Source organism: Micropterus salmoides, unplaced genomic scaffold (assembly GCF_014851395.1).
Source record: "Micropterus salmoides isolate LMB-PRFRI ecotype aquatic unplaced genomic scaffold, ASM1485139v1 Ms_hic_scaffold_5, whole genome shotgun sequence".
Classification (NCBI taxonomy): Eukaryota; Metazoa; Chordata; class Actinopteri; order Centrarchiformes; family Centrarchidae; genus Micropterus; species Micropterus salmoides.
In genome coordinates this window covers 6,503,208-6,528,240 of record NW_024044237.1, presented here as the reverse complement: position 1 = coordinate 6,528,240, position 25,033 = coordinate 6,503,208, and the positions used below count along the sequence as shown (strand labels likewise).

The 25,033-nt window shown below is 44.4% G+C and overlaps 1 protein-coding gene across 1 annotated transcript; it reads right to left on the bottom strand.

Moving 5' to 3' along the window:
* Positions 1-39: 39 nt before the first annotated feature.
* Positions 40-24,294, bottom strand: rnf103 (ring finger protein 103). The gene is made up of 7 exons (XM_038698832.1): positions 23,603-24,294; positions 19,533-19,681; positions 12,839-12,954; positions 9,765-10,187; positions 9,423-9,555; positions 8,412-8,498; positions 40-3,961 (listed from the first exon to the last, which is right to left on the bottom strand). Exons 1-7 carry the CDS (start codon positions 23,826-23,828, stop codon positions 2,999-3,001), a joined length of 2,097 nt encoding a protein of 698 aa, XP_038554760.1. The 5' UTR covers positions 23,829-24,294; the 3' UTR covers positions 40-2,998.
* Between the last annotated feature and the right edge of the window lie 739 nt (positions 24,295-25,033).

Here is a 25,033-nt window from a genome sequence, read left to right as displayed (position 1 = left end):
CCCTTAACCCCCAGAATGACGACAAAACGACTCCCAACACAGAGTTCTGAAACACTTGTTTTATTTTGGATGAGTGTTACTGCTTTACATACAGTTTTCTTGCCCTTCACACACAGAAAGAGGACAGAAAGAGCTGAATGATTGTTGTTAAACACCTTAAAAGCTGATTTTTGGACCTTTTTAAAAACCTTAAATTAAAAATGTCAAAATATGCCTTCCTAATTGTAGACAAGTTGAGACAACATACTTGGTTAGGCTTAAATGTCAGCAGAAGTTGGAGCTGCCCAACCTGATGTCAATCAGCCACAACTCAAAGTTCAACAATCCTTCAATTTAACAAGACATTTAATTATTCTTTTAATACGAGCTTTATTTTATTAAAAACGATTGAGTCAAGGGTTAGATGGGGTTCTCTCTATTTTATTCTGTACGGCTTCGCATCAGCGTGGGGCCCCGCAGGACACTGATACATGATGACTGACTGAGGCTCTTTGTTTACTGCAGCAAGCTGCCCACGAGCAAGGCAGCAGCCCTCAGCAGCAGCTCGGCTCCTGCCAGTCAACAGGGAGATTAATAAAGCACACACTGAGTAAACCCCTAAGATCCCCAGCTGATGTTGTGTTGGGAACCTTCATACACGATACAGACCATGTTAAACTCATCCCTGCAGCTGCACTGTGTACCTGTACTGTTAGCTCACAGCGACGTCAAACATTTAAAATAAATAATTTCCTTTCAAATTTAAATTCCCTTGCACTAGATGTAGCTGTAGTAGAGTTCAAAACTGTGGAATCTTGTTAGCCAATCAATACACTTCTATTAAAAGGGCAGTCCTGATGCAGCACTGAGAATATAATACCACCACGTTGTTAAAGCTGCATTTGTTTGTTTTTGCAAGCTCCAAACAACATCTGACACATCACCACCCTATGAAGCTGACACAGGACATGGTCACAGGAGCGGGCTTTGTGGTACCAGATGAAGGCTACCGTGACTCGGCATGGAAGGGATTTGCATCTCCATCATGTTAACAGGACTACCTGGCTGAATGAATAGGTTCAAGAGAGCTGTGGTGGTCGAGCGAGCTAGAGAGTGAGCGAATAGAGGGAGAGGCAATTAGTGAGAAGCAGAATTTCACGGCAGCTGCTTTCTGAAACACAAATAAACACAGCCGCTCCCCCACACATCCCTGTAGGAAGGAGGTATTCAAGGCACCACCGTTTCCGTTGAATAAACCCCTTTTGCTACGTTTTGTCGGCACCCCTGCAGTCGGCCATCTGCTTGGAGGCGAGCTGGCACGCTTAGGCCCGGCCCACCTCAGCACGCTTAAAATGGAAATAACAGAAATGAACGGGGCACGGTTTCACTCTACAACAGCCTCTCTGTTAGCTCTGTGTCTGGTCTCCTCTCTGGCTCTGTAGTGCTGAGCAGGTAGTGTACGGTGGCTAAAAGAGGCTCTGGGAGGATTTGTCACGAGTGACACCTTCCACATGAAACATAGTCATTTCACCCACTGTTAATAGAAAGTATTGATTAGTGCAGCTTCAACTGTTTTGTTTTCAGTTGGTTTAGTGATGTGGAGGTCTGTTCAGACTGCACCTTGGCCCATAAAAAGCTCCTCCTCTGTTCAGCACATTTGATCAAGACCTGCATGAGTCCAGGAATTCTGGGTTGTAGCCACATGGCTGAATGCCCTTATTGTAAGTGGCTTTGGATAAAGCGTCAGCTAAATACATGTAATGTCATGACAGCTGCTTGTGGCCCTGGCTGTGATCAGGTAGGTGCAGAGGAATGATGTGGGTGTGGCCTGAGGCTGGCGGTGGAGGTCATTAATCTCCAACATGGATTATTAAAACATGTCTGTGTGTCTGAAGCCTTGCTGATGACATTTCAACAATCATGTCTGGTGGGTCCATGTGGACTTCGGCTTTATGTTGAGTTGGCTTCCATGAGCTTTAGGATTCCTTCATATGTTATAATTTAAACATTGCCAGTGAGGCGGTATGTGAGCAGCCTCTGACATGAGGGATGTACGCATGTCTTCATCACATCGCTGAGAGTACCCTGAGTAAAGCCTGTCACCCCGCGGTTTAGTGAACATCAAACTGGTCGGTTAGAAGCAGGGAGGTTTATGTCACAATGACAGTGATCCAGATGAAGTGCTGCTGAATACATCACAGGGCTCAGGGATTAGGAACTCTATCCACAAGCTGTACTCTGTATACTCATCTAAAAACAACGTTTAACACAACTGTCAGGGTTTGGGTTCTGAGTGACAGCTGCTCGAGTGCTGCATTTCTAAACACACTAAAGAGACAAACGGTGACAAGGCAGATTTAAGGTAGGAACTATTGACAGTGGGGGTTTAAGCAAACGGTCTCTGGATAACCAAAATAAATACTTAGGTCATGTAAAAATTAATATTCTGAGGAGGTTGTCGGGGGTGACGTCAGTACCGTTAGAACTAGAAGGACTAGGGTGCGATATTGTACTGTTGTGCTAACTGATCCATCTTTCCTGTGTGACCAGAAAGAAGGTTCAGTACAGAAGACTATAATCACAATACCGACACCATCACGATACAGGGTGGAGCAGACAGTGTGTTCAGACGTAGTTAGCTTGATATTGTTAGTAAGTAAGTAGCTTCTTGTCCTGCCTGTAATCACAACGCCATGTGAAAGATGCTTCTGCGGTGAGCTCTGTCCTGGAAACAGCAGAACTCTGGTACATGAAAAAAGCAAAATTAGAAATATGGTTTTATTGCACTACGACGTTTACTGTGACTACATCTATGCTTACTGTGGGAATCAATATCCTCTCAACACAGAACGTGTGGGGGCTGGGCTTCCATAGGTTCAGCACATTTTTAACAGCCCGATCACACCTAGTGACAATATTTTCTACCTAATTCCTCCCCAGTCCCAACTCCAACCAAACCGTGATGACAACAGACAGCGTCTCAATAAACAGTGAGAGCAGAGAGGACATGAAGAGGGGCTCAGTCAGACGCACCATCAGTGCTGCGGTGAGTTTTCAGTGGAGCAGCTCTCTGCTGTTTCTTCTTATAGCTGGGCCAGCGGCACACTGGGCAGCAGTGTCTGCCGGCTGCCAGCCACACCACAATGCAGTGCTGGTGGAAGGCGTGGCCACAGGGCAGGCCCATCAGCAGCTCCTCGCTCACAAAGTTCTCCAGACACACCACGCACTCCGAACACTGCAGCACGTCACAGGGCCACACCGACCAATCACAGAGCTGATGGTTAGAGACGCCTTCAGGTGCGCTGTAAGATGGTGGCGGTGAGCTTCCGTTAGCATGACGACAGAATAAGGACGATGCAGCAGCAGAGTCCACGCTACCGTGCACAGAGAGCTGGGTGTTGCTGTCCTGGTTGCACTGTGACCTCTTGTGCATGTTGCCGCTGTGTGGAGGTCTGCTGGGCCCTGCAGGCTCCCTACTCTCTGTGTCCGAATGTGAGCTGTCGGTTTCTTCTTCCAGCTTTCCATCAGACTCCTCCCCCTGCTGAACAGCTCTGAACCTCCAGGTCGGCAGGGCTTTAATGTAGTCCATGTTTACTAACGGGCGAAGCCAGAGATCAGGGAATGCCAAGCGCTCAAATAAGAAGTTGGGATCATCCTCCCAGTCTGAGTGGTCAGATGGGACCTGCTGTAGCGATGCGATTGGGTGGAGCAGATAGGAAGTGTACCAGTCCCACAGACTGGCCAGCCACTCCAGGTTGGTGGTGCTGTCCTCTTGGCTTCTGACGCCACAGCGGCGTTTCTTCTCAAAGTAGTCGACCAGCAGGCCGTGGGCCAGGTAGGTAGACAGGAAGAGAGCTGGGTGGGATGAGTAGAAGGTCCAGTCAGCTCTCACCAGGCTGGCCAGTGTGGTGGTGTCAGCATAACGCAGCAGCTTCAGACTGTAACCATACAGGGTGTCCAGATAGGGCAGCTGCAGGAGAGCCTGGGGGGGGTCATCAATCAGTAATTAGTGATCAATTATTATCAATTCAACTCTCCACTCTGTGAAACAGTAATAGTAACAGACGTCTATGGTTACATACATTCAGTAGCCACTTTATTAGGTACACTTTTCTAATACTGGGCCTCAGAACAGATATCCTGTGTTCTCCTGCTGTAAGCAGCCCTTACAGGATGGGTAGACTGTGGCCACAAATGGATGCACTATTCCCCACACCCCTACACCACCACCTGATCTACTGACACAAGGCAGGATGGATCCTTGTTGTGTACACCAATTTCTGACCTACCATCTGCAAGTGGCAGCAGAAATCGGAGAAATCGGAGCAGAGATCTGATGCCAAGTACTCCACGCTCAAAGTCACATAGATCACATTTCTTCCTCATTCTGATGTTTGGTCTGAACATGTCCAAATGCACTTACTTGCTGCCACATTAAGGCGGATTAGATGTTTGCATTAAACGAGCATTGTACCTAATAAAGTAACCAGTGAGTGTGTGAATCCCTACATGCTTAGACATAGTTGACACATATGAAGGTTTGTCAGACATCCCAGAAGACTTCAGAGCATACGTCTTGTCCACACCTAAATGAAGTCATAATCCACAGTATTACTGTATCACTTTATTTTAAGCCCCCAGTTTAACATTTATCCACATAAACATATTATTAAAAGCTTTGGAACACACAATAGCACACTACTACAACCAGTGGTACAAGTAGTTTTCCTCTTTTTTTCCTTCTCAGGTGAGTCCTGAACCATCCCTTAGTTATGCTGCTATAGGCCTACACTGCCGGGGGATTTCCCATGATGCACTGAGCTCCTCTCTCCTCTACTTTCTCTCCCTCTGTATGCAACCTCATCCCATTATTGCATGTTACTAACACAACTTCTCCCCTTTCTGGTAGTCTTGTGCTTTCTCGTCCCTCTCCTCTCTCCTCCTATCACTTCCTGCAGGTTTTCTGGCTCTGGAGCTGTGGAGTCTGGATCTGTGGCTGCGGGTCACCTGCTGCCCCCGACTGCTAACGACTACTGTTATTATAATCATTAACATTACGATGGTTACCATTAACACTACTATAAATATCTGTACCATTTTTCATTTAGTCTATAGCAACATCACCTTCACTGTCTGTACCTCTGTGTGTATATTGTGTAGGCTGCCTCCCTCCCCTCTCTCTCTCTCTCTCTCTCTCCTTCCATCCCTCTCTTTTTCTCTCTGTTCCTCTCCTCCCCCCTCTCTCTCTCTCTCTCCCTCTCTCTGTCACCCCCAACCGGTCGAGGCAGATGGCCGCCCACCCTGAGCCATGGTTCTGCTCGAGGTTTCTGCCTCTTAAAAGGAAGTTTTTCCTTGCCTCTGTCTCCTAGTGCTGCTCTTGGTGGGAACTGTTGGGCTTCTGTAAATAACATCATAGAGTACGGTCTAGACCTGCTCTTTTATGAAAAGCGCTGTGAGATAACTGTTGTTGTGATTTGGCGCTATATAAATAAAATTGAATTGAATTGAATAGTGTTAATTAAGCACTGATAAACATCTACAAACACAATTAAAGAATAGTTACATGTACTAGTGGTGTTCAAGTCAGCTGTTAATTTTTTTAACACTTAATTTAAAGTTAACTTGAATTAGTTTGCTAGCGCCACGGTCCAAATATGGTCACATCTGGTGCCATGCCAAAAATCAACATGGCAGTGGGCAAGCTGCCAAACTCGAGGCTTCAAAACAGTAGACCACGGGCGGCTGTGGCTCAGGAGGTAGAGCGGGTTGGCCGTTAATTGGAAGGTCGGTGGTTCAATCTCTGGCTCCTCCAGGCTGCATGTCGAAGTGTCCTTGGGCAAGATACTGAACCCCGATTTGCCCCTGGCGGCTGTTCCACCAGTGTATGAATGAGTGTGAATGTTAGTTTCTGTTTGAGCACTTAGGCTCAGTGTATGAATGTGTGTGACTGGTGAATGCAGATGTAGTGTAAAAGCGCTTTGAGTGGTCGAAAAGACCAGAAAGGCGCTATACAAGTACGGAGCATTTACCACAAACCAATGGGTCACGTTGACTTCATCCACTTCTTTTATACAGTCTATATCCCACCGTATGTGCTTCCTTACATTACTGCCATTTCCCATTTTTGTGTGTTTATCTACCATCCACGTGCCCATTGGCTTCAGTTCATTTCAGTATGCTATCAAAATCACCTTGCAGAGCCTCGAACTTGCTTGACAGGGCTCTGCAGTGCGAAGATTCTACTTGTATAAGCCTCTGAAAATAGATACGTGTGAAATGGAAAAATTATTAAGACTACACCCACCACCCCATGCTACTGATCGTTCACAACACAGTGGGCCTACCTATCTGGAAATCCTGCTAGGCCGGTCGCTCTGTGGGCTGCTTGATCAGCCCGTTATACAAAAACACGGACGGGGGACACCGACGCTCAAGTATAAATGCATGGCTACGTGCGTAGCTACGCCGTAGGCCACGCACATAGACTCTTCGCAGGAGTAGAGGGCGCGGAGGCCACGCCGTCGATTTGACACAGAAGTATAAATTGCACTTTAGTAGGGACATCATTTTGTTTAGGCTGAGTTGTTAGCTGAGAGCTACTGTTGAAGTCTCTCAAAGTACAGTTCTCTCACTGCCTTACTAAACCTGTACTCTGACTATTTAAACCTGTCCCAGTCTGCAATCTTGAAGGTTTATTCCATTCCCATCCTTTTCCATCCTTATCTATCTTAGTGTAGCTGTGAACCAGGGTTTGTCATTGTTATAACTCACCCTAGTGTGTGATGGTACACAGCAGTCTGCTGGTAGCAGTCCTGAAAACATCCCAGTGAATACAGTCCCAGCATGCACAAGGATCTTCCACAGCTTCACTTTTTTGATATCCCCAACAGGTGAAAGAGTTTTAATGGCTGGCTGTATGCAGGAATGAGGTGGACCATGACGAGTGTCCCAGTGCAGCGCGGGGGACGGCATGATAGGTACTGCCGATTGTAGTGTAACAATTATCCAAGGTATTCTCCTCCTCTCGCATTTAATCAGGGAGAGACTGGGAATGAAAAATGGCCCTGGATTTTGACCATAAATGTGTATTGACCAAATATGTATTGAGCTAATAGCCGGCTAACTGTTGACGAGGCTTAGTCATTAGTTGGTTTGTCGCAGGATAAAAAAACTCAACTTCATTCAGGCGCTGTCGAGCCGGCCGAAATGAACACCAGAACTAGTGCCGGGCGAGCGGGCAACAGAAACATGCTCAGCATTCTCTAAGTGAACACGGACCGGAACTGAACACAGCCTCTGAGACCGATGGACGTCAGTTTGACGACAGGGAATACAGTACGAGGTGATTTACAGCGGCTCTGACCAAGACTCTGACTCTGCAGGTTCAAGAGACGTGTCAAGCAGGAGGAGGAGGGGTGGGTTCCTTTTTAAGTAACGTGTTAAGGCCCATTTATACTCCTGCGTAGGGTCTGTGTGCATAGCTACGCATGTAGCCATGCATTTATACTTGTGCGTAGGTGTGTCCGTCATTCTGCAATTACACCCTCAAACACTAGTAGGCAGTAGCGCTACAGCGTCCACTGTGTTGACTTTTGCCGGTGTCGTATGGTGTCGTGCCGAAAACTGATGTTTGGTTGGCCTATGTGTAATATCTTTGTTTATATTTGGAAAACGGACTGTAGCCTAATTAAGATGACTTACAGCCAACTTAGATAGAAAATGAAGACAATTTTGTAATTATCCTTATGACTCTGCATTATTTTACTTGCTGAGTAGGCCTACCAACCAATCCACTCTTTTTTACCTGTTAAAATACCTTTAAATGGCCAATACAACTCATAAAATGCAGTATTTCACTTGCCAGAAAAGTTATATTTGACTTCCGGTTGGCTCGGAGGCATTGCGAGGCTACCCAGCCGACCAATCGTAGAGCTTAAGGTCCGCGTCCACTCGACGTGTAGTTACATTTTTGAGGAGGGGCACGTCAGGCGACGGCGTAGGCTACGCAGAGGCTACGCCGTCGCCTGACGTGCCCCTCGTCCGATTCGACGCAGAAGTATATATTAACCTTTAAAAAGGCGACTTCCATCTCAAACCATTCTTTGATGCCCCCAAAATATCTCTCTAATAAAGAGGGGAATCTGTGTGTGTTTGTATTTCCATTATGTCAGTAACCTTTCATCCAATCAACAAGCGCAGGGAGGCGTCACATCGGCCCCTGTGAAAGCGGACTGCACCAGTATATTTAAATAATAAAATGATTGTGCGACAACTAGTCTGGGGCCACCTTTCTGGAACAGGGCCATCAGAACAGGAAACAACTGTGTGCGTTGACTGAGAGAGGCAGTTATGTAAAATATCTTTGGTCAATACAAGAAATACGTGTCAGTGAAGTCAGCTGGAAGAACAGTGTGGTAAAGATGATTTCTTACCAGAACAGGAAGCCAGGACACTAGCAGTATGGAGTTGTAGGTTCCTAGTGTTCGGATCAGGACTACAAATCGTTTCACTGTTGCTCCCTGTTCATGAAAATGAATACAAGTTAAAAAATAAACTGGACAATAAATAAAAGCAGCAATACCACAGAACACAAAAAGTCCTGCTTTCAAAATATTACTTACTACTGGAAAGGTACAAAAGTATTATCACCAAAATGTACTTAAAGTATCAAAAGTGATAGGACTCATTATGCACAATGATCCATTTAGAGTTTATTACTGTAAATACATTTTACTGTTAGATCGTTATTGTTAATGCATTAATTTTTTTATGTTTTAAAGCTTTTTTTAATGTTATAGCTGGTCAAGATGGTAGGCTTGGGTGGTATCTATTTCTTTATACCTTCCTGACATTTCACCGGGTATATATGGTATCGGGATGGTTCAGGATTTATCACTTTTCAAACAGTCGATAAATTATAAACAATCCAATGTTTTTACCGGTGGTCGGTGGAGAAAACGTGTGGTATGTTGAGCTTATAGGGCTGTGAGATGGCCTGACTGCTCAGTCGCAGCCTGATAGTGTTAAGGTCACTGCTGCAGAGGAAATAAAGCCATGAACACCAATATACTCTCTGGAGCTCAGTGTTAGTGTTTACATTACAAGCATAAGGGGTTTGCTCACTGGGAGGAAGAGGTTTTCAGGCCACTGAAAATAAAATTTGATTAACTGCACACCCCTAGCGAGTGGCAGGTGAATGCAGCAGAGCAGAGGAAAAGGTGAGCAGGGAAGTGCAGCAGCAGATTTGGCTGCAGCTGAAGCTCCTGTGTGTGTGTTGTTTATCGGCTGCTGGAAAAGAGAAGGACAGTGTCGAAGATGTGGAGCTGTGTCCCGCCCGCCTACGTCTAGGGCGTATACTACATCACCTCCATACACTGAAGTTGAGTAATGTTCTTGAGAAATTGCATGTTCATTTTCACCACTAATGGAGAACAGTAAGTGACCTGTGTAATGAAGAGGTCCATCCAGGCCAGCAAGTTGATCAGGACCAGACTGAGGACAAACAGATCATTGACCTCCGGCTGGACCGAACGCAGGAAAGTATCCATGGCAGCAAGGGACAGGAACTCCCCAGTACTAAAGAGATGAGAGAAGGAGAAGAGGGGGAGAGGAGGGAAGGAGGAGGAGTGGAGGAGATGAGGAGAAAAGCAGAAGAAGAGGATTGAAGAGGAAGAGAAGTGGAGAGGTGAGGTGAGGAAATGGAGAGGATGACGAGATGAGTAAAATACATCTGTATTTGTCTGTATAAAGAATAACCCATTATCATTTCCATATTCAATCCTCACCTGTTGCCATAGCGATAAATGCCCTCAGGCATCTTGAGGATGTAGGCGGGGCTCTGTGTCACACCGATCTCTGATAGGCTGCTGTGATTGTCCCAGTGACGTACGTCCACGAAGATGAACTCGATCCTGCCGGTGAATTTGACGGACAGAGAGGAGAAGAAAGCGGGCGGCTGGGCCAGACGGGCGAACAGAAACATCTTTACCGGGTGGGCCGGGTCAGAGCGCCACTCCTCCACCAGTTGCTCAGACTGACGAAGGGTTTTGATTCGATGAGCCACATGTGAGGTCATCCAGCGGAAGATGTGTTCGGTTTCAATGCGGCGGCCGTTGTATTCTTTCAGCATGACTTTGCCCTTGGATGCTGAAGTCTGAGGAACAGACATGATGAGAGTGGAGCGCTGCCAGCCACGCTTGATACACGACCTGTTGGACAGAACAGAGACCCCCCATGTCAGTTACAGCAGAAACTGCTCTGCTTCCAGACAGAAAGACATGCCAGGTACTGGATGTTTCGTTTACTGCCCACACTGGAGCTTTTACACAGCCTGTTTAAGGTGGGAATGTTGCGCCGTTATTCTGCCTCGTCGTTCTTTATAAAATGTACAAACACAGAATGGCCCCCATCGTTGTTCTGCCTTTGAGCCGGCAGCGGAGGTAGTAACAGAGCCGAATCCATTTCTGCGTCCAAAGGGTGAGGCAGGGTGAGGCAGGGTGAGGCAGGGTGAGGCAGGGTGAGGCAGGGTGAGGCAGGGTGTGACGTTTCCATATGTGCGACTGACCACTGGGGATTTGAAAATCATTCTGTGACCAGAATCAGCCTGTTTTCAGCTTAATCGACTGTGATCAGTGACCGATAGATCTCAAATATCAGATCCTGTGCCGGTCAAATTCAAAAGCATACTGCCATGTTTCACCTCATGCACACAGTAGGGCTGGGGTGATTCACTGACGTCAGGCCAGGGGGCTCAAGCCATTTTGCACTTCCTCTGTCACAGGTGTTTGAGGCCTTTAGGATGCTCAAAGAGCCATAAAACTTTGCAGCCCCACTCGAACCGGTCACGTTTTGATTTGATGTCATTTCTGGGATTGGGGGTTGCATATTGGCTCTATAGCGCCCTCTATAGTCTAATTAGTCTTCACATGGCTAGAGATGCTCGAAACCTCACAAAACTTGGCACGCACGTCTTGTTTTTTTATTGTTCGCTATGGTTTGGGGGCGTGGTTGTGGAAAATTGTCTCAATAGCGCCCCCTATAGATTTTTTAAAAAGCAGCCCCTGCCGTACATTTTACTTAGTGGTAAAACTTGAGAAATCGATGTATCATCTCTAGACCTAAAAATAAGCCTCTTGGAGCCATACCCTAAACCCAACAGGAAGTCAGACATTTTCAATTAATTACAAAAGGTTTTCCCATTTAAAGGCTCCGTACTTTAACAAACTCCTCCTAGAGCTTCAATTCGATCGACTTCAAATGTGGGTAGCACCATCTTAAGAACCTTGAGATGTTAAATTGTGAAGCCTTTTTTGATTGCTCAGCATGTCCATGGCATGGCGTTGAATTTTGATGTTTCGCCATTAAAAAGGAAGTAGCATGTAAATGGACCAGACATGTTCAGATCCCAAAATTCACATTTCAACCCCTTAGAGACTTGCATGTTGATATCCAGTCATAGTAATAGCGCCACCTACTGGCATCAGGAAAGGACATGTTTCAAACTTTAACACACGTAACACCTTAGGGACAAAAATGGTCTTAGTGAGACTTTTTAGCTTTCACATGGCTAGGGATGCTGAAAACCTCAGAAAACTTGGCACGCATGTCAGAAGGTGTGTTCTTTGTTATCTAATATGGTTGCACAGCGTGGTTGTGAAAAATGGCTCAATAGTGCCCCCTAAAAAATGTCTAAGAAGCAGCCCCCGCTGTACGTTTTACGTAGCTGTACGAAATAACCCTCTTGGAGCCATACTCTAAACCCAACAGGAAGTCGGCCATTTTGAATTATTTACAAAATTTCAGCCCGTTTACACCCTCCGTACTTTAACAAACACCTCCTAGAGCTTTAACTCAAATGACTTCAAATGTGGGCAGCGCAATCTTAAGAGCCTTTGCGATGTTAAATGGTGAAGCTTTTTTGATTGATCAAACGGCGTGTCCATGGCGTGGCATACAATTGATGTTTCGCCACGAAAAATGGAAGTAGCATGTAAATGGACTAGATATGGATTGTATCTGTCCCAAAATCACGTCAACCTCTTAGAGCCTTACATGTCAATATCCAGTCATAGTGATAACGCCACTTACTGGTATCAGGAAACGACATGGTTCAAACTTTATCTCTTATGCCCCATTTATTTTTTACCCTTATATCTCCTTAGATTTGGACAAAAAAGGGTTATTTACAAAATATAGGCCTACAGCTTGCACTAACTTTAAATACAGTGTTTTTTGAGCATTTTGCAGAGAAACACAGAGATGTTATCTGGTATTAGTTACAAGACGCAGACAAGGTGGAAATTTACAGAGCCACAGTGAACACACCACTGTAGATGTCACTCACTAACATGTTGGTTTCGATCCACATGCGGCGCACCTGAAAACGGAATCACAGGTGAGTTTATTAAACGGGACTTTACAAAACGTTCTGCTGATGGAGAAAGTGAGCAGAGCAGAGAAGACATAGGCCTACAGGGAGACAGAGAGAAGCGGGACAAGCCACTGTGTCTGTTGTGAGAGACCAGAGGTGCAGGCTAGGTGTGTGCGTGTGTGAATGAGGGAAGAAAAGGAGAGAAGGGAAGCAGATTCCAGTAGTGAATAAACACTAAAATAAGGTGAAAAATTACCTAGAATAATCTACTATCAATACAATTACGACATACACTGCTGTATAATGGCCAAAAAATGTCCTGGACATCATGATGTCACAGTGACCTTTTAGGAAAAAATGCCATCAATTCCTGAGTTACGGCTAAAAAGAAATCTCATTTAGCATCTGGACATCTGGTCCAGATGCTCGCTTCCCAAATGAGCATTATTTGTCACGTGTCAGTGTGTATTTGAAGGCCCTGCTTCCCACCTGTAGTCATTAGAGCAATTGAAGGTTCCAGTTCTGATCCCAAACTGAGACACTTTCTGCACCATCTTTCCCCAGTTGGGCTGACTGAGCAGAGCTTCCCGGTCCTGGCCAATGACCTGCAGGTACACACAGGGACATGACAGGTCAGACAGGTAATACTCAACAAAGCTGTCGAGGGGCAGGAAATCCCCTCTGACAGTGTGGAAGACTGCTAAAATCACCTTTATGTTGTTTTCAACCGCTAATCAGCTCATTTATTAGCCGTGGGAATCACCAGAGGCCCCACTATACGATATTATGGCAATACTTATGTCACAATACGATATTATTGCGATTTTAAATATAGTGCCATATATTACCTTTTTTCCAACTTCAAATTTTGTAGCCAAAGTAAAACTCTTTTCCTAGTGGATTGAGAAGCAATTGATTTTATTATTATAGTACCAAACAGTAAAAAGATCGATAATTGACGTCCGTGTACCGATACTATATATATATATATATATATATATATATATATTATTGCCACTGAAAATATTGCGATACTATGCTGTATTGATGTTTTCCCCCACCCTGATCATTTATGATCCGCCAGACTGACAAACTGTAAAGAAAGCCCGCTGAAGCTTACCCAGTAACAGAGAGACAACGTACAATCATAAAGTGACTGCAGAAACCTGAGTTAGTAAAACCAAGATGTCTGTCCAGCTGTGTCTGCTGGATATGTCGGTCCACCTCCTCTAAACCCCAACTACCTGAGACCATCCTTCAGTCCCTGTGCCAGAGTCTGGCCTGAGAGAAGGCTGTAGGCACAGACTTTCCATGTACAGGTTAAATGGACTGTCTGGCTCACATACAGATCTTTACCTTGGCATGACCATAAACCACAGAATGCTGCATTTCTCACAGTTCTGCCTTGACTGTTATTTGATAGTAGAACATCTGAAACATACTTCTGGGAGGTTAGTAGGTCGTGCTTATCTAGAGTATTGATTTTCTTGAATCCCTCTGACATATCTCCAGCTGATATTAACATGTGTTCTGTTTCTGGATAATGACATCTAATCATAGGCCTTTGCCGTTTCAGACACGTGAGGTGAGGTGAGGTGCACTGGGCCAGAGACATTTTCAGGGGAAACTTTAAAAATCCTCAGTACAACTCTACAGGGAAAGCCTCTGATGCCAAGTATGGCAATTATCCCGCCCCTCTCGCTAGAAAGCTGTCTGCTTTTAATAGCCGAGGCGGAAACATATTAAGCCAATCATGTGGTTCCACTGATGGAAGGGTCTACTACAAATGCGTCACTACTACCACACATGGTTGTAGAAGTATAACCAGTTGGGAAAATGCTTTTTCAACCTTATTTTGGGGCAAAGTCATCAAACTTTTCAGCAATTTTTTTCAGATTTTACTGCTGATTTTATACATGCAGTTTTTATGTGGATTACTGGGTGCATGTTTCTTTCATTTAATTCAGTAAACCAGAGAACAAATGCTGTACTGTTCAAATATTTTAGAATGAAAAAGATATGAATTCCGATGTACACATCCCGTGTCAATTAGTGACGTTTGACATGTTCTGCAAACAGACTCACGTTCACTGTGCAGCATTACAGTAGAACTGTCGGGGTGGAACTTGGGAGAAAACACTGATTCAGTCTGTCAGATTGTGTAGCGCTTCAAATTGGATTGGCTTGAAGCAGTAAAGCTAAGCCTGAAAACTTTGGAGTGATATGTTCCCATAGTAACTTAGGTCTGACTTCTAAACCTCCTTTATGAAAAGAAAGCCTTAAAATAAGCCTGACTTGCTGAAATAAGCCAGAGTTAACAGCTAATCTGCCTTTATGAAACACCCCTCAGATCTCAAAATGCTAATTAGGTAGGTGAAACTGGCTAACATCTGATTGCAAGTGTTTTACGAGGAAAGAACATTTCTCAGATCTGATGAATAAACACAATGAGTCTTTCTAATATCTGCCAGCAGCTTCAGAACCGCGACAGGCAGTTGAGTTAAGCTCAGCATGGACAATGACCTCATTTAATCTTGTGATTTGTGTGCATAAAGTGAAAGTAAAAGTGAGAAAAGAGAGCAAGTTCATTTGGTGTCAACATGCATACCTTTATGCATTTTCCAGTTTCTGTCCCCATCCTCGCGGTCACACTGTACAAACTACATTTACACCTGAGGCCTGTTTGGCCACGTCTATACACACAAGCTGCCCCCTGCAACATAACATCATGTCTTCTCGCGTTCACACAGCCCTATGAAATCTGTTTGAATTGTTCCAGATTCCGTTTAGTTTTTCCCAAATTCCATGTTTTTCGTTAAAGATTTTCGGAAATCTGTGTTTTACAATTAAAATACATTTTGGACTCACTCACTCATCGTCAACCACTAATCCTGTGTACGCACTGGACAGGTCGCCAGTCCATCGCAGGGCTTACACATATACAAACAACCACTCACACTTACACTCACATCGAAGGGCAATTTCAGAGTCACCGATTAACCTTGCCTGCATGTCTTTGATGACTGAATTTGATGTATCATGCATATAGAAATATTCAAATGTGCAATTATTTATGGGGACAATTCAAAATGAATTTCTGGTCAACAGTAGGGGTGGGAGAAAAAACTCGATTCTTAGATGCATTGCGATGCAGACTTTGATTCAGAAGATTCTGAATCGATTACCAAATTATCTAAATGTTAATTGACGACCTTATGTTCACGGATCACAAAAAGCGGAACTCTCAGAAGTGCGGCGTCTCTCTCTGCTGGCTGCTGTGTGTGTGTGTGTGTGTGTGTGTGTGTGTGTGTGTGTGTGTAGCAGCCTGATGATAAACACTCCTGGGCCCGTTTAATACCGCTTTCCCGTGCCATCAATAAAAACATTAGTTGTCTTATCCATCGCGTTTCAATTTAAACCAGATTTGACGCACGAGACATAAGGTTACATTATGGGACCCGCTAACGAAGTAGTGTTAAGTAGTTGCGTGTCATTACTACCTACTTACCACGGTTGGGAAGATCAGGTAGAAGCAAAGACTAAACTGGTGTACAGCTGTGTCCTGTACATATACTGTATGTTACATCCTGATAGTTAAATTACATTTTTCTGTCTGAGTCTGAAAGCTGGTTGTTAAATAAAAGGGTGGAGGCAACCAGGAGGAGCTGAGCCTAGAAAAGTAAATTAGGGTGCGACATTTCTTTTGGATTTTAATGCGCAAATTAAATTCTTAGTAATTATCCAGAAATCACTTAGGAAAAAAAAGATGCATCGATAATGGTTGAATCATAATTGAATGGAATCGTGAGGTGCCTAGAGATTCCCACCCAGTTCATGATCTTCTGCAGGACAGCCTCCATATGCTGCTGAACACAGTAATAAGTAGTTCTGAAAGAAGTTACTCTCATGACACAGAGAGCAGAGGACAGAATTAACTTCAAAATGTCCTTTTTGAAGTTAATTCCATTTTTATTATCAAATTCCGCGATTCTGTCGATGTTTTCCATGTTGCAGAAATCACAGGACCCTACAACTGTCAAGGAAACGGTTATATAATTCAGGAAGCTCACTAACAGCAAGGACCCGTCTCTTGTCCATTGGAATACTGACATGCGCTGTGCATCACGTATAAAAAACGTTCAAGGGACTTCAGGTGATGTGATGTTTAGGGAAAGTGAAAGATTTTGGAGCTCCATGTCAACTGTTGAATAATCGAACAATAACGGTGCTTTGGTAGCTGGGGACACACGACTGCTCTGGCGATACACTTTGATATTCTTAAGTCCCTTTCTGAGTTTAAATATGCCTAATAACCCTTTTGATAAGGGAGCTAACAACGACCAAGCTAACTCCACCACCGCAGACAACGCAACAGTTCTCAGCGCTATTACTTTAATTCAAGCTGACATAACATCTGAGATGGTGACTCTGAAGAATTTAATTCGCACTTCGGTGGATGCTAAAATAGACACTTTACAAACTTGTCTGAAATCCAAAATTAAATAGTTACAGACTGAGATCCATCAGGGCCTTGGCTTGCAGAGTCACAGATAGGAAACCAGAACGAACACTGGGCGGAATGTGAGATCCATCAGCCTGTGTGAAGGAAGAGAGGCAACTCTACCGACCGACTTTATCGCCGACCTGCTCAAAGATGTTTTACAGCTAGAACAGTCTTCACTGCTTGACAGAGCACACCGCTCCCTACAGCCACTCCCTCGACCTAGAGAAAGACCGCATCCCTTCATTCCGAGGTACCAAAATACCTTCTGGATCTCTGTATTTCCACTTGGCAGAACTTCATCGTTTTTTTTGATTGTGACATGAACGTAGACCCAATCCCGGATAAGCGGATGAAGATGGATAGGTGTACATAGTGGCATGTGCATGCCACTTGTGGGTTGGATGCAGGGATATAGGGGAAGGGAAATAAAGGGGGATGATTGGCAGGTGGAGGGTGTTAATGCACTGCATAAGCACTGCATTGCCTATTCAACATCTTTCTTTCTTTCATTTTATTTATTGGTTAATTTTTTCTATTTTTCCTTATCCTTCTCTTTGCCTTTCCATTTTTTCTTCTCCTCTGATGGTCATCTGGTCCCTCACTGATGACTCCTCTCTCTCCAACCTTGTCAATAGATGTACAGTATCTCACAAAAGTAAGCATACCCCTCACATCTTAGTAAATATTTGATTATATCTTTTACACCTTATTTTGGGGCAAAGTTGTCAAAATTTTTCAGATTTTACTGCCGATTCTAGTCATGTAATTTTTATGTCCTGGTGACCAGTGAAAGCGTAGTTCTGGCTCCCTCCCCATTCATTTAGATAGGAGCCTGGTCTTGTTAGTCCGAAATAGCTGCCCGGAGGCGTTGCCAAGATGGCGGCCGAGTGGCATGACCTATAAGGACTTTGGTGTACAGCTTGTGTAACAGTGTAAATTTGCTGTCCCCTCAAAATAACACATCATACAGCCATTAATATCTAAACCACTGGCAACAAAAGTGAGGACACCACTAACTGAAAATGTCCAAACGTCAAAGTGTCAGTATTTTGTGTGGCCACCATTATTTTCCAGCACTGCCATAACCCTCTTGGGCATGGAGTTCACCAGAGCTTCAGAGGTTGGCTGGAGTCCTCTTCCACTCCTCCATGACGACATCACGGAGCTGGTGGATGTTAGAGACCTTGCGCTCCTCCACCTTCCGTTTGAGGATGACCCACAGATGCTCAATAGGGTTCAGGTCTGGAGACATGCTTGGCCAGTCCATCACCTTCACCCTCAGCTTCTTTAGCGAGACAGTGGCCGTCTTGGAGGTGTTTGGGGTTGTTATCATGTTGGAATACTGCCCACAGTACATGTTGGCGTTCATAGTTCCCTCGATGAACTGTAGCTCCCCAGTGCCGGCAGCCCCAGACCAGGACACTCCCACCACCATGCTGGACTGCAGGCAAGACACACTTTTCTTTGTACTCCTCACCTGGTTGTTGCCAGACATGCGTGACACCATCAGAACCAAAGTTTATCTTGGTCTCATCAGACCACAGGACATGGTTCCAGTAATCCATGTCCTTAGTCTGCCTGTCTTCAGCAAACTGTTTGCGGGCTTTCTTGTGCATCATCTTTAGAAGAGGCTTCCTTCTGGGACGACAGCCATGCAGACATATTTGATGCAGTGTGCGGCGTCCGGTCTGAGCACTGACATTAATGGCAGTGTGATGTGTTATTTTGAGGGGACAAATTTACACTGTTACACAAGCTGCACACACTTCTTTACATTGTAGCAAAGTGTCATTTCTTCAGTGTTGTCACATGAAAAGACAGAATCAAATATTTACAAAAATGTCAGGCGTGTACTGACTTTTGTATATTTGTTTAGCTGACACAGCTGCCAAGTGGACTCAACTTGAAAATGAGATGAGATAGAACTTAATTTATCACAAAAGCAGTTTTTGTGCCCCCCTACCAAAAAAAATACAGGCCTATACATGGCAGCAGATGATATGCAGTGTTGATTAAATATGTATCTGGCACACAACCCGCTAAATTTGGCACAGCTTATTTTTTACAAGCTTGTTTGATTTCATATGAATGAAGGTTTAAGTAGGAAGTTCCACTCCTGAAATCATTGAGGCCATCAGCTGAGAGAAGAGGTATCACTCTGTTTGAGTTGTTGGAACTACAGAAACACTCAGTCCTCGGTCCTTGTACAGCAGCGTTGCAGAGTGGAGCGTCTTCCCTACTCACAGAATGAACAGCTGACATGAGCTGCTGCTGCAACCTACCTGAATGTTTTGTACAATGCTTTGCTAATAACAAAGAGGGAGGAGAGAGAACACATTCAGTAACTTGTTACCATCAGAGCTGAATCAATCTGTGTATTTGGGTGAACTGGGTGTGACTTATCGGTGCACCCAAATCATTTTTCACATTCACACTGGGGACATCTACTCTATTTCTTGTGTAAATAAATACGATCTGCGTGTGAAAGCGGGGCTCACAGCAGGTCCCTGGCTGACATCCATCAAAATCAGGCCAGTTTAAAGTGAGATATCCAGACCAGAGCGGGTGTTACTGAGAGTGTTTGATTGGAGACAATGTGATATTCCTGCTGTCTGCGGCAGGATGATCCTGCCCACTTAATCTTTACTGCTTTACCATACTGTTACTGAGTGCTTTTACCTGAACTAGCCAGATCCCATCTTTAGTGTCCTCCACCAACTCATAAAAGTGCATCTCTCCACTGAAGTGTGTGGTGCTGGCATCTCCTGCCTCGGTCTGCTCCTTCTCTTTCTTGATGGCTGAATACAGCTCCCCTTGGGTCAGCTCTCCTGTGAGGAAGAAAAAGGGCTAAGGTAATAATATATCTGGGGTTCTCATCTTGCTTCAGGCATTATGGATAAAATCTTTAAACCCTGTGCACAGAATTTAATATCACACTACTGGTTTGGTCAGGAAATTCAAATGAAAAACGATTTCTAGATCCTGGGTGGACTGACACCTAAAGTATGCACCACTAGGGCTGAACAAAAAATCTAATTGTGATTTTTCTGCAAGATATTGCGATTACGACTTGATATGTCATTTTTACAAAGTTTAGCTAAAGTTCAATATTCACTGCCAGTCTATTTTTGACAGAAGCCGCGTCAAGCAGCACTGATCCTCCTCCCAGAAGGATGTCAGACACAGAATGGCATAGAGAATCCGGTCGAGCCTATGTAACCATGGTAGAAGCACAGAAATCAAGGACAACCAAACAAATCAACAAAATCTGAACAAGGTAGCAAAATCAGGCAGGCAAAAAAGGCTCTTATTCTGAAATGCTCTATGTGGGAAAAGTAGCCCGCGGAGAGTGGCGCAAAACCAGCTCACAGAGAGCTGTTAAGAAAGGACAAAGCTGCTGCCAGAGTCTGTTCTGCTGACGCCATTATAATCCATGTATCGTTCATTCTTTGATTACTTCGTAAAACCAAATAAATTTTTTTTTAAAACGTTGTTTTCTGGAGGTGTCGTGGGGGCTGTAATGTACTGATCAATGTTGCATAGCTAGTGTGCGAACAATAGCCTACCACAGCCTAGCTTTTGGGGGAGCTCCCTCTTTTTTTCGCGTCAGGGGTGGTGGGGGGGGTTGTTCATCCGTGCCTCAAAGAGAGGACTGACTGTCAAGGTCAAAGTTTATTTATATAGCACGTTTACAAACAGTCACTACTGCCCCAAAGTGCTGTACAGATACAGAGAACAGCATAAGATAAAAAGCATAATAAATAGCCGAATAAAACCCTTCTTAAACAGAATATGCCAAAAACAATAAAAACAGACAACAGATAAAAACTATACTTAAAGCAATAACAACAATAAAATGTCACAGCTTAGCATGTGTTAAAAGCCAGTGCAAAAAGATGTGTTTTTAAAAGTGATTTAAAGCTCTCAATAGTAGCTGAGAGGAAGGGAGGTCCAGAGCTTAGGACCTGCTACTGAAAAAGCTCTGTCCCCTCTGGTTTTCAGTCTGGACCTTGGACAGTCTAAAAGCAACTGGTCAGTGGACACTAAGTGCTCTGACTGGAGTGTGCAAAATCAGCATATCAGATAAATACGATGGTGCCAGCCCATTAAGAGATTTAAAAAAACAATAATATCTTAAAATGGATTCTAAAAATGACAGGCAGCCAGTGGAGAGACGACAGTACAGGGGTGATGTGGTCACTGCGCCTTTTCCCTGTCAGCAGGCGTGCAGCCACATTCTGAACTAATTGTAATCGGCAAACTGAAGACTGATCAAGGCCATAGTACAATGAGTTACAATAGTCCAGGCGATTGTGATCAGGGCATGCACAACTTTTTCCAGTTGGCTAAGGGGCACGTAAGGCTTGACCTTCCCAAGAAGTCTGAGCTGAAAGAAGCTTGTTTTTACCACTGAGCTGTGACTGTGACTCTTGCTGTAAAGAAACATTCATAGCTGCAAGCACGTAGGCCTAGTGCTGAATGTGAAATCTGAAGGCATTCTTTATTCCTATTATTATTATTATTATTATTATATGTAGCCATTTTGATACAATTAATGTAGAGGAGACAAAACAGCCTCTCTACACTGTTTCCATCTGACCTTTATTTTCTTTGTGAGATGGAAGAATTTAGAAAGTTGCACGGCGCTGCAGAGACCCTCCAGCTGCAGTAGCACATAGATCATGCGCAAAATCAGGAGCGTCGGACTTCATCCAGCCAGAGGGAACCATCACTGACCGTCCTGTGCAGTGCATCAGTTCCACTGGAAACACAACCCATAGTAGGTCTACCGGAGAGGGGCACTGGAGCGTACAGGGTAAGGGAGGAGGAGGTCATGGGAGCGACCTGGCGCGCTACGGACGGTTGGTGATCATTCCCTCTGGCTGGAAGGAGTCCGACGCTCCTGATTTACGAATGATTATATAATAGAAATGATTGGCAAAAATATTTTCTCAATATTTCCCAAAATATCACAAATCATGTTTTCAGTGAAGCTTATGTCTTATCAAGAGTAGCCAAGCTCCTCATGGCTCCTTGTAGTTCACACCCTGGCCGTAGCCTCGAGAAAAAAACCCTTGATAAACATATTTGGGTATTTTCTTAGATCGCTTAGATCGTAACCAGCGGCTTCAGATCAGCCCAAAACAAAATGCTAACTGGATGCTGACGTACTTAATCAATAGTTTACTGGAAAAAGGATAACCCTGAGTGTTTGAGTGGCTCGCAGGCAAAGCGATGCGCAACAATAAGGCGCTGTTTTTGCTCTAGCGAGTTCGAAACCAGCTTGATGTGATCTTGCAAAAAAGTAGTTTACATTTTCTTATGTGGCTATGATATAGTGCTCACTTCTGCACATCATATTCACCACAGTCACTATGAGATGCGATGCGACTTGAAAAGAAATATATATGCCTATATGCTTTGTGAATGTGACCAATTTGGGGATAGAGGCAGAACACAGCTGTTGCAAACAACAGGCACACTTGTGCAGCAGCCAGTTAGTTTGCAGCGGCTTTATATTTCCGTTTTATTTGGCTTTTGAATTTGAATTTTGAATCGAAATAATCAAAGAACGAACCACACATGGATTAATCATCCCACGTTTTCCTCTAGTTTCTTTTGTTGTTGTAAAATGCACACGCCCTGTGCTCTGATTGGTGAGGATGACCTTAACAGGAGGCGCATGGCGCTTGCGATTGGCGAGCAGATCTGTCACACAAGGATGGCAACGAAATGAATTTGTAACTGTGTGACTTTTTAAACCCGTTCAGATGCGCTGTATAATTACCCTACATTTTAATCGCAGTCTTCACGATTAGATCGTTGCGTTCTTTCAAATCGCAATTTTGATTTAAATGATTAATCATTCAGCCCTATAAGTAGTTTTTGTTGCCTAAACCTAACCAAACTGCGACCGTTTCACAACATTAACCACGTGTTTAATGAAGAAGAAGAAATGTTTACAGGGCCCCAGTACAATACAAAATTCTTTGACTTACTGTGACCTCAATGAACAACTGAGAACACACCGCATGGGAGAACTCCCCCATTGCTGACCAGCAGTACTTGGCTTCCTGGGGATTTGAACCCTTGACCTTGGTATCACAACAATGGGTGACCTACTGCATGGCCATGGTGAGATCTGGTTTCCACCACACACCTTCTCACATATTGACGCAATGACATCACATGGGCCAGATGATCAACTTAAAGCACTTTCAACAGTTAAGACGTTGGTGACAAATTCTGAAAAAGTTCAGACATCATTCTGCTGGGTTCCAGTATATTGTTAAATATTGCTGCCTGATGGAACACTGAGCCAAAAAGAAAATGTCTGCAGACAGTACAAGTTACAGCAAGATATTAAATAATAAAAGTGGTCCTGCTGACTGTGGCCCTGACTTGGTATCGGACTGAATCCAGACCATCTGGTATCTCCCAACCCTTCAAGTTTAAATACCCAGAAGGCAAAGGGCTTGCAGGGTCCCTGAATATGTGCTCAGCATCAGCCACATGCCAGGCAGCTGAAGGCATGCAAATGAACACTAGTCCTCGACACACTCCCTGAGTGGGTTCCACACCAGCTACAGTATATGTGTTTACGGGTTCTATTTATTGTCTCTTTAGCGGAACCCGAGCCTGCGTCATCAGTGTGATGTGCAAACGGATCTGAATCAGAACTTTGTTAGGTACAAAATACTAACGTTCCAACTAACAGCTGACAGAGACCCCCACGCCCCGACCTTTACCTGACTTCTCCAGCAGCTCGCTGACATCCTTCTTCTCAGCCAGCCCGGAGTATCCCAGCCCTCGACATTCCAGGATGGTCTTCAACTTCTTATAACTGAGAGTGACTGGGTCCACAAGCTGGGTGGCGAACATGCCAGTCTCATACCAGACCACCGCCTCAAAAATCCGCGCTAGCATGAACAACACCATGAAATACAAGAGCAAAAAGAACAGTTTCAGCCACATCTTCTAGTTGCACGAGAGCGCTGCTGGCACGAGACGTTCTTGTCAGTGACCACCGGACAGGCTACACTGGCTTCCAGTCGCTTCCCATTAACAGCGGCCGTTAGCGAAATATCAAAAGTGTGTACGTTGGTCAGACCTCCATCTTTGGTCGAGTGGCCGGGAAGATATTCCCAGGCCGTTCACTCCTTTCACCAGCACTTCACGCTCATGAATCCTGCTGACGGTGACAGCTAGCCAGTTAGCTTAGCATCGCAGGTAGGCCTTGGTGATGTAGCAACCAAAACAAATAGGCCTCGTCCAGCTAAAGCGTCATCTGCACGCGCTGCTCTTTCCCGCTGACTGTCCTCCGCGCGTGCCCCGGGTTGCTGCGCTGCCCCCAGATGTTCACAACATTAACAATAATGACGGACCCGACTTCTCTGCGATCAGCTGGTGTACACAGAGGAGCCGACCTCACATCCGGCTGCACCTAGCACACGTAAACAAGCTACAAAATAAAAGTCTTAAAAGTCGGCCTGTAAAATAATATACAATCTGGGTAACTGATAAAATGAGAAAACAGTTCACAATGTAGTTACCGAGGGAGGAGTGACCCCTTTAAAGATTGCTTCTAGACGTGTTTTAAGACATAACTTTAAGAATTATGATTTGTGTCTGATATGGTTTCCCTCGTTAAAAATTCTTCCCCTCATTGAAAACCCCAACATGTGCAAATGTTTTTCATTTCAAAAGCTTAACTATTACACAACCAAAGGTTTCCACATCACACGTTGCATACTGGCCAACTAATCTAGACTAGAATGGGAGCAGGACTGGCTCCCATTCTAGTCGAAAAATCATCTCATACATCTACCATAGTGGTAACATTTGACATCATTATATACAGTGATGCTCATGTGAACCTAAAAGTGAAATAACTGGCATTTTACAATAAAATAAGAAACCAACGGCCACAGACAGGGCAGGGAAAACACACAGTAGTCAGAGACAAACTGAGACATTGTTAGTTTGGGTCTGCACAACGGATTTAAAGTTACCATAAAGTAAAATATAGAATAAGATCAGCCTTATTTCTACAGTTTTTTCCTAAATTGGTCCTTCCTAAAGTGGCACTAATATGTGTATTTCGATGAGCCTCTTTCACACTTTGTAGCCTTTTTCCTCTGGATCAGTAATTGTTACCTCAGATGGTAACTGGTAAGATC

Coding starts and splice junctions, on each gene's coding strand:
- rnf103 (XM_038698832.1), bottom strand. CDS start 23,828: ATGTGGCTGAAACTGTTCTTTTTGCTCTTGTATTTCATGGTGTTGTTC. Junction 12,955..19,532: donor ATGGGATCTGGCTAGTTCAG/GTAAAAGCACTC, acceptor GTGTACCTGCAG/GTCATTGGCCAGGACCGGGA. Junction 3,962..8,411: donor TGTCCTGGCTTCCTGTTCTG/GTAAGAAATCAT, acceptor GACCCCCCCCAG/GCTCTCCTGCAGCTGCCCTA.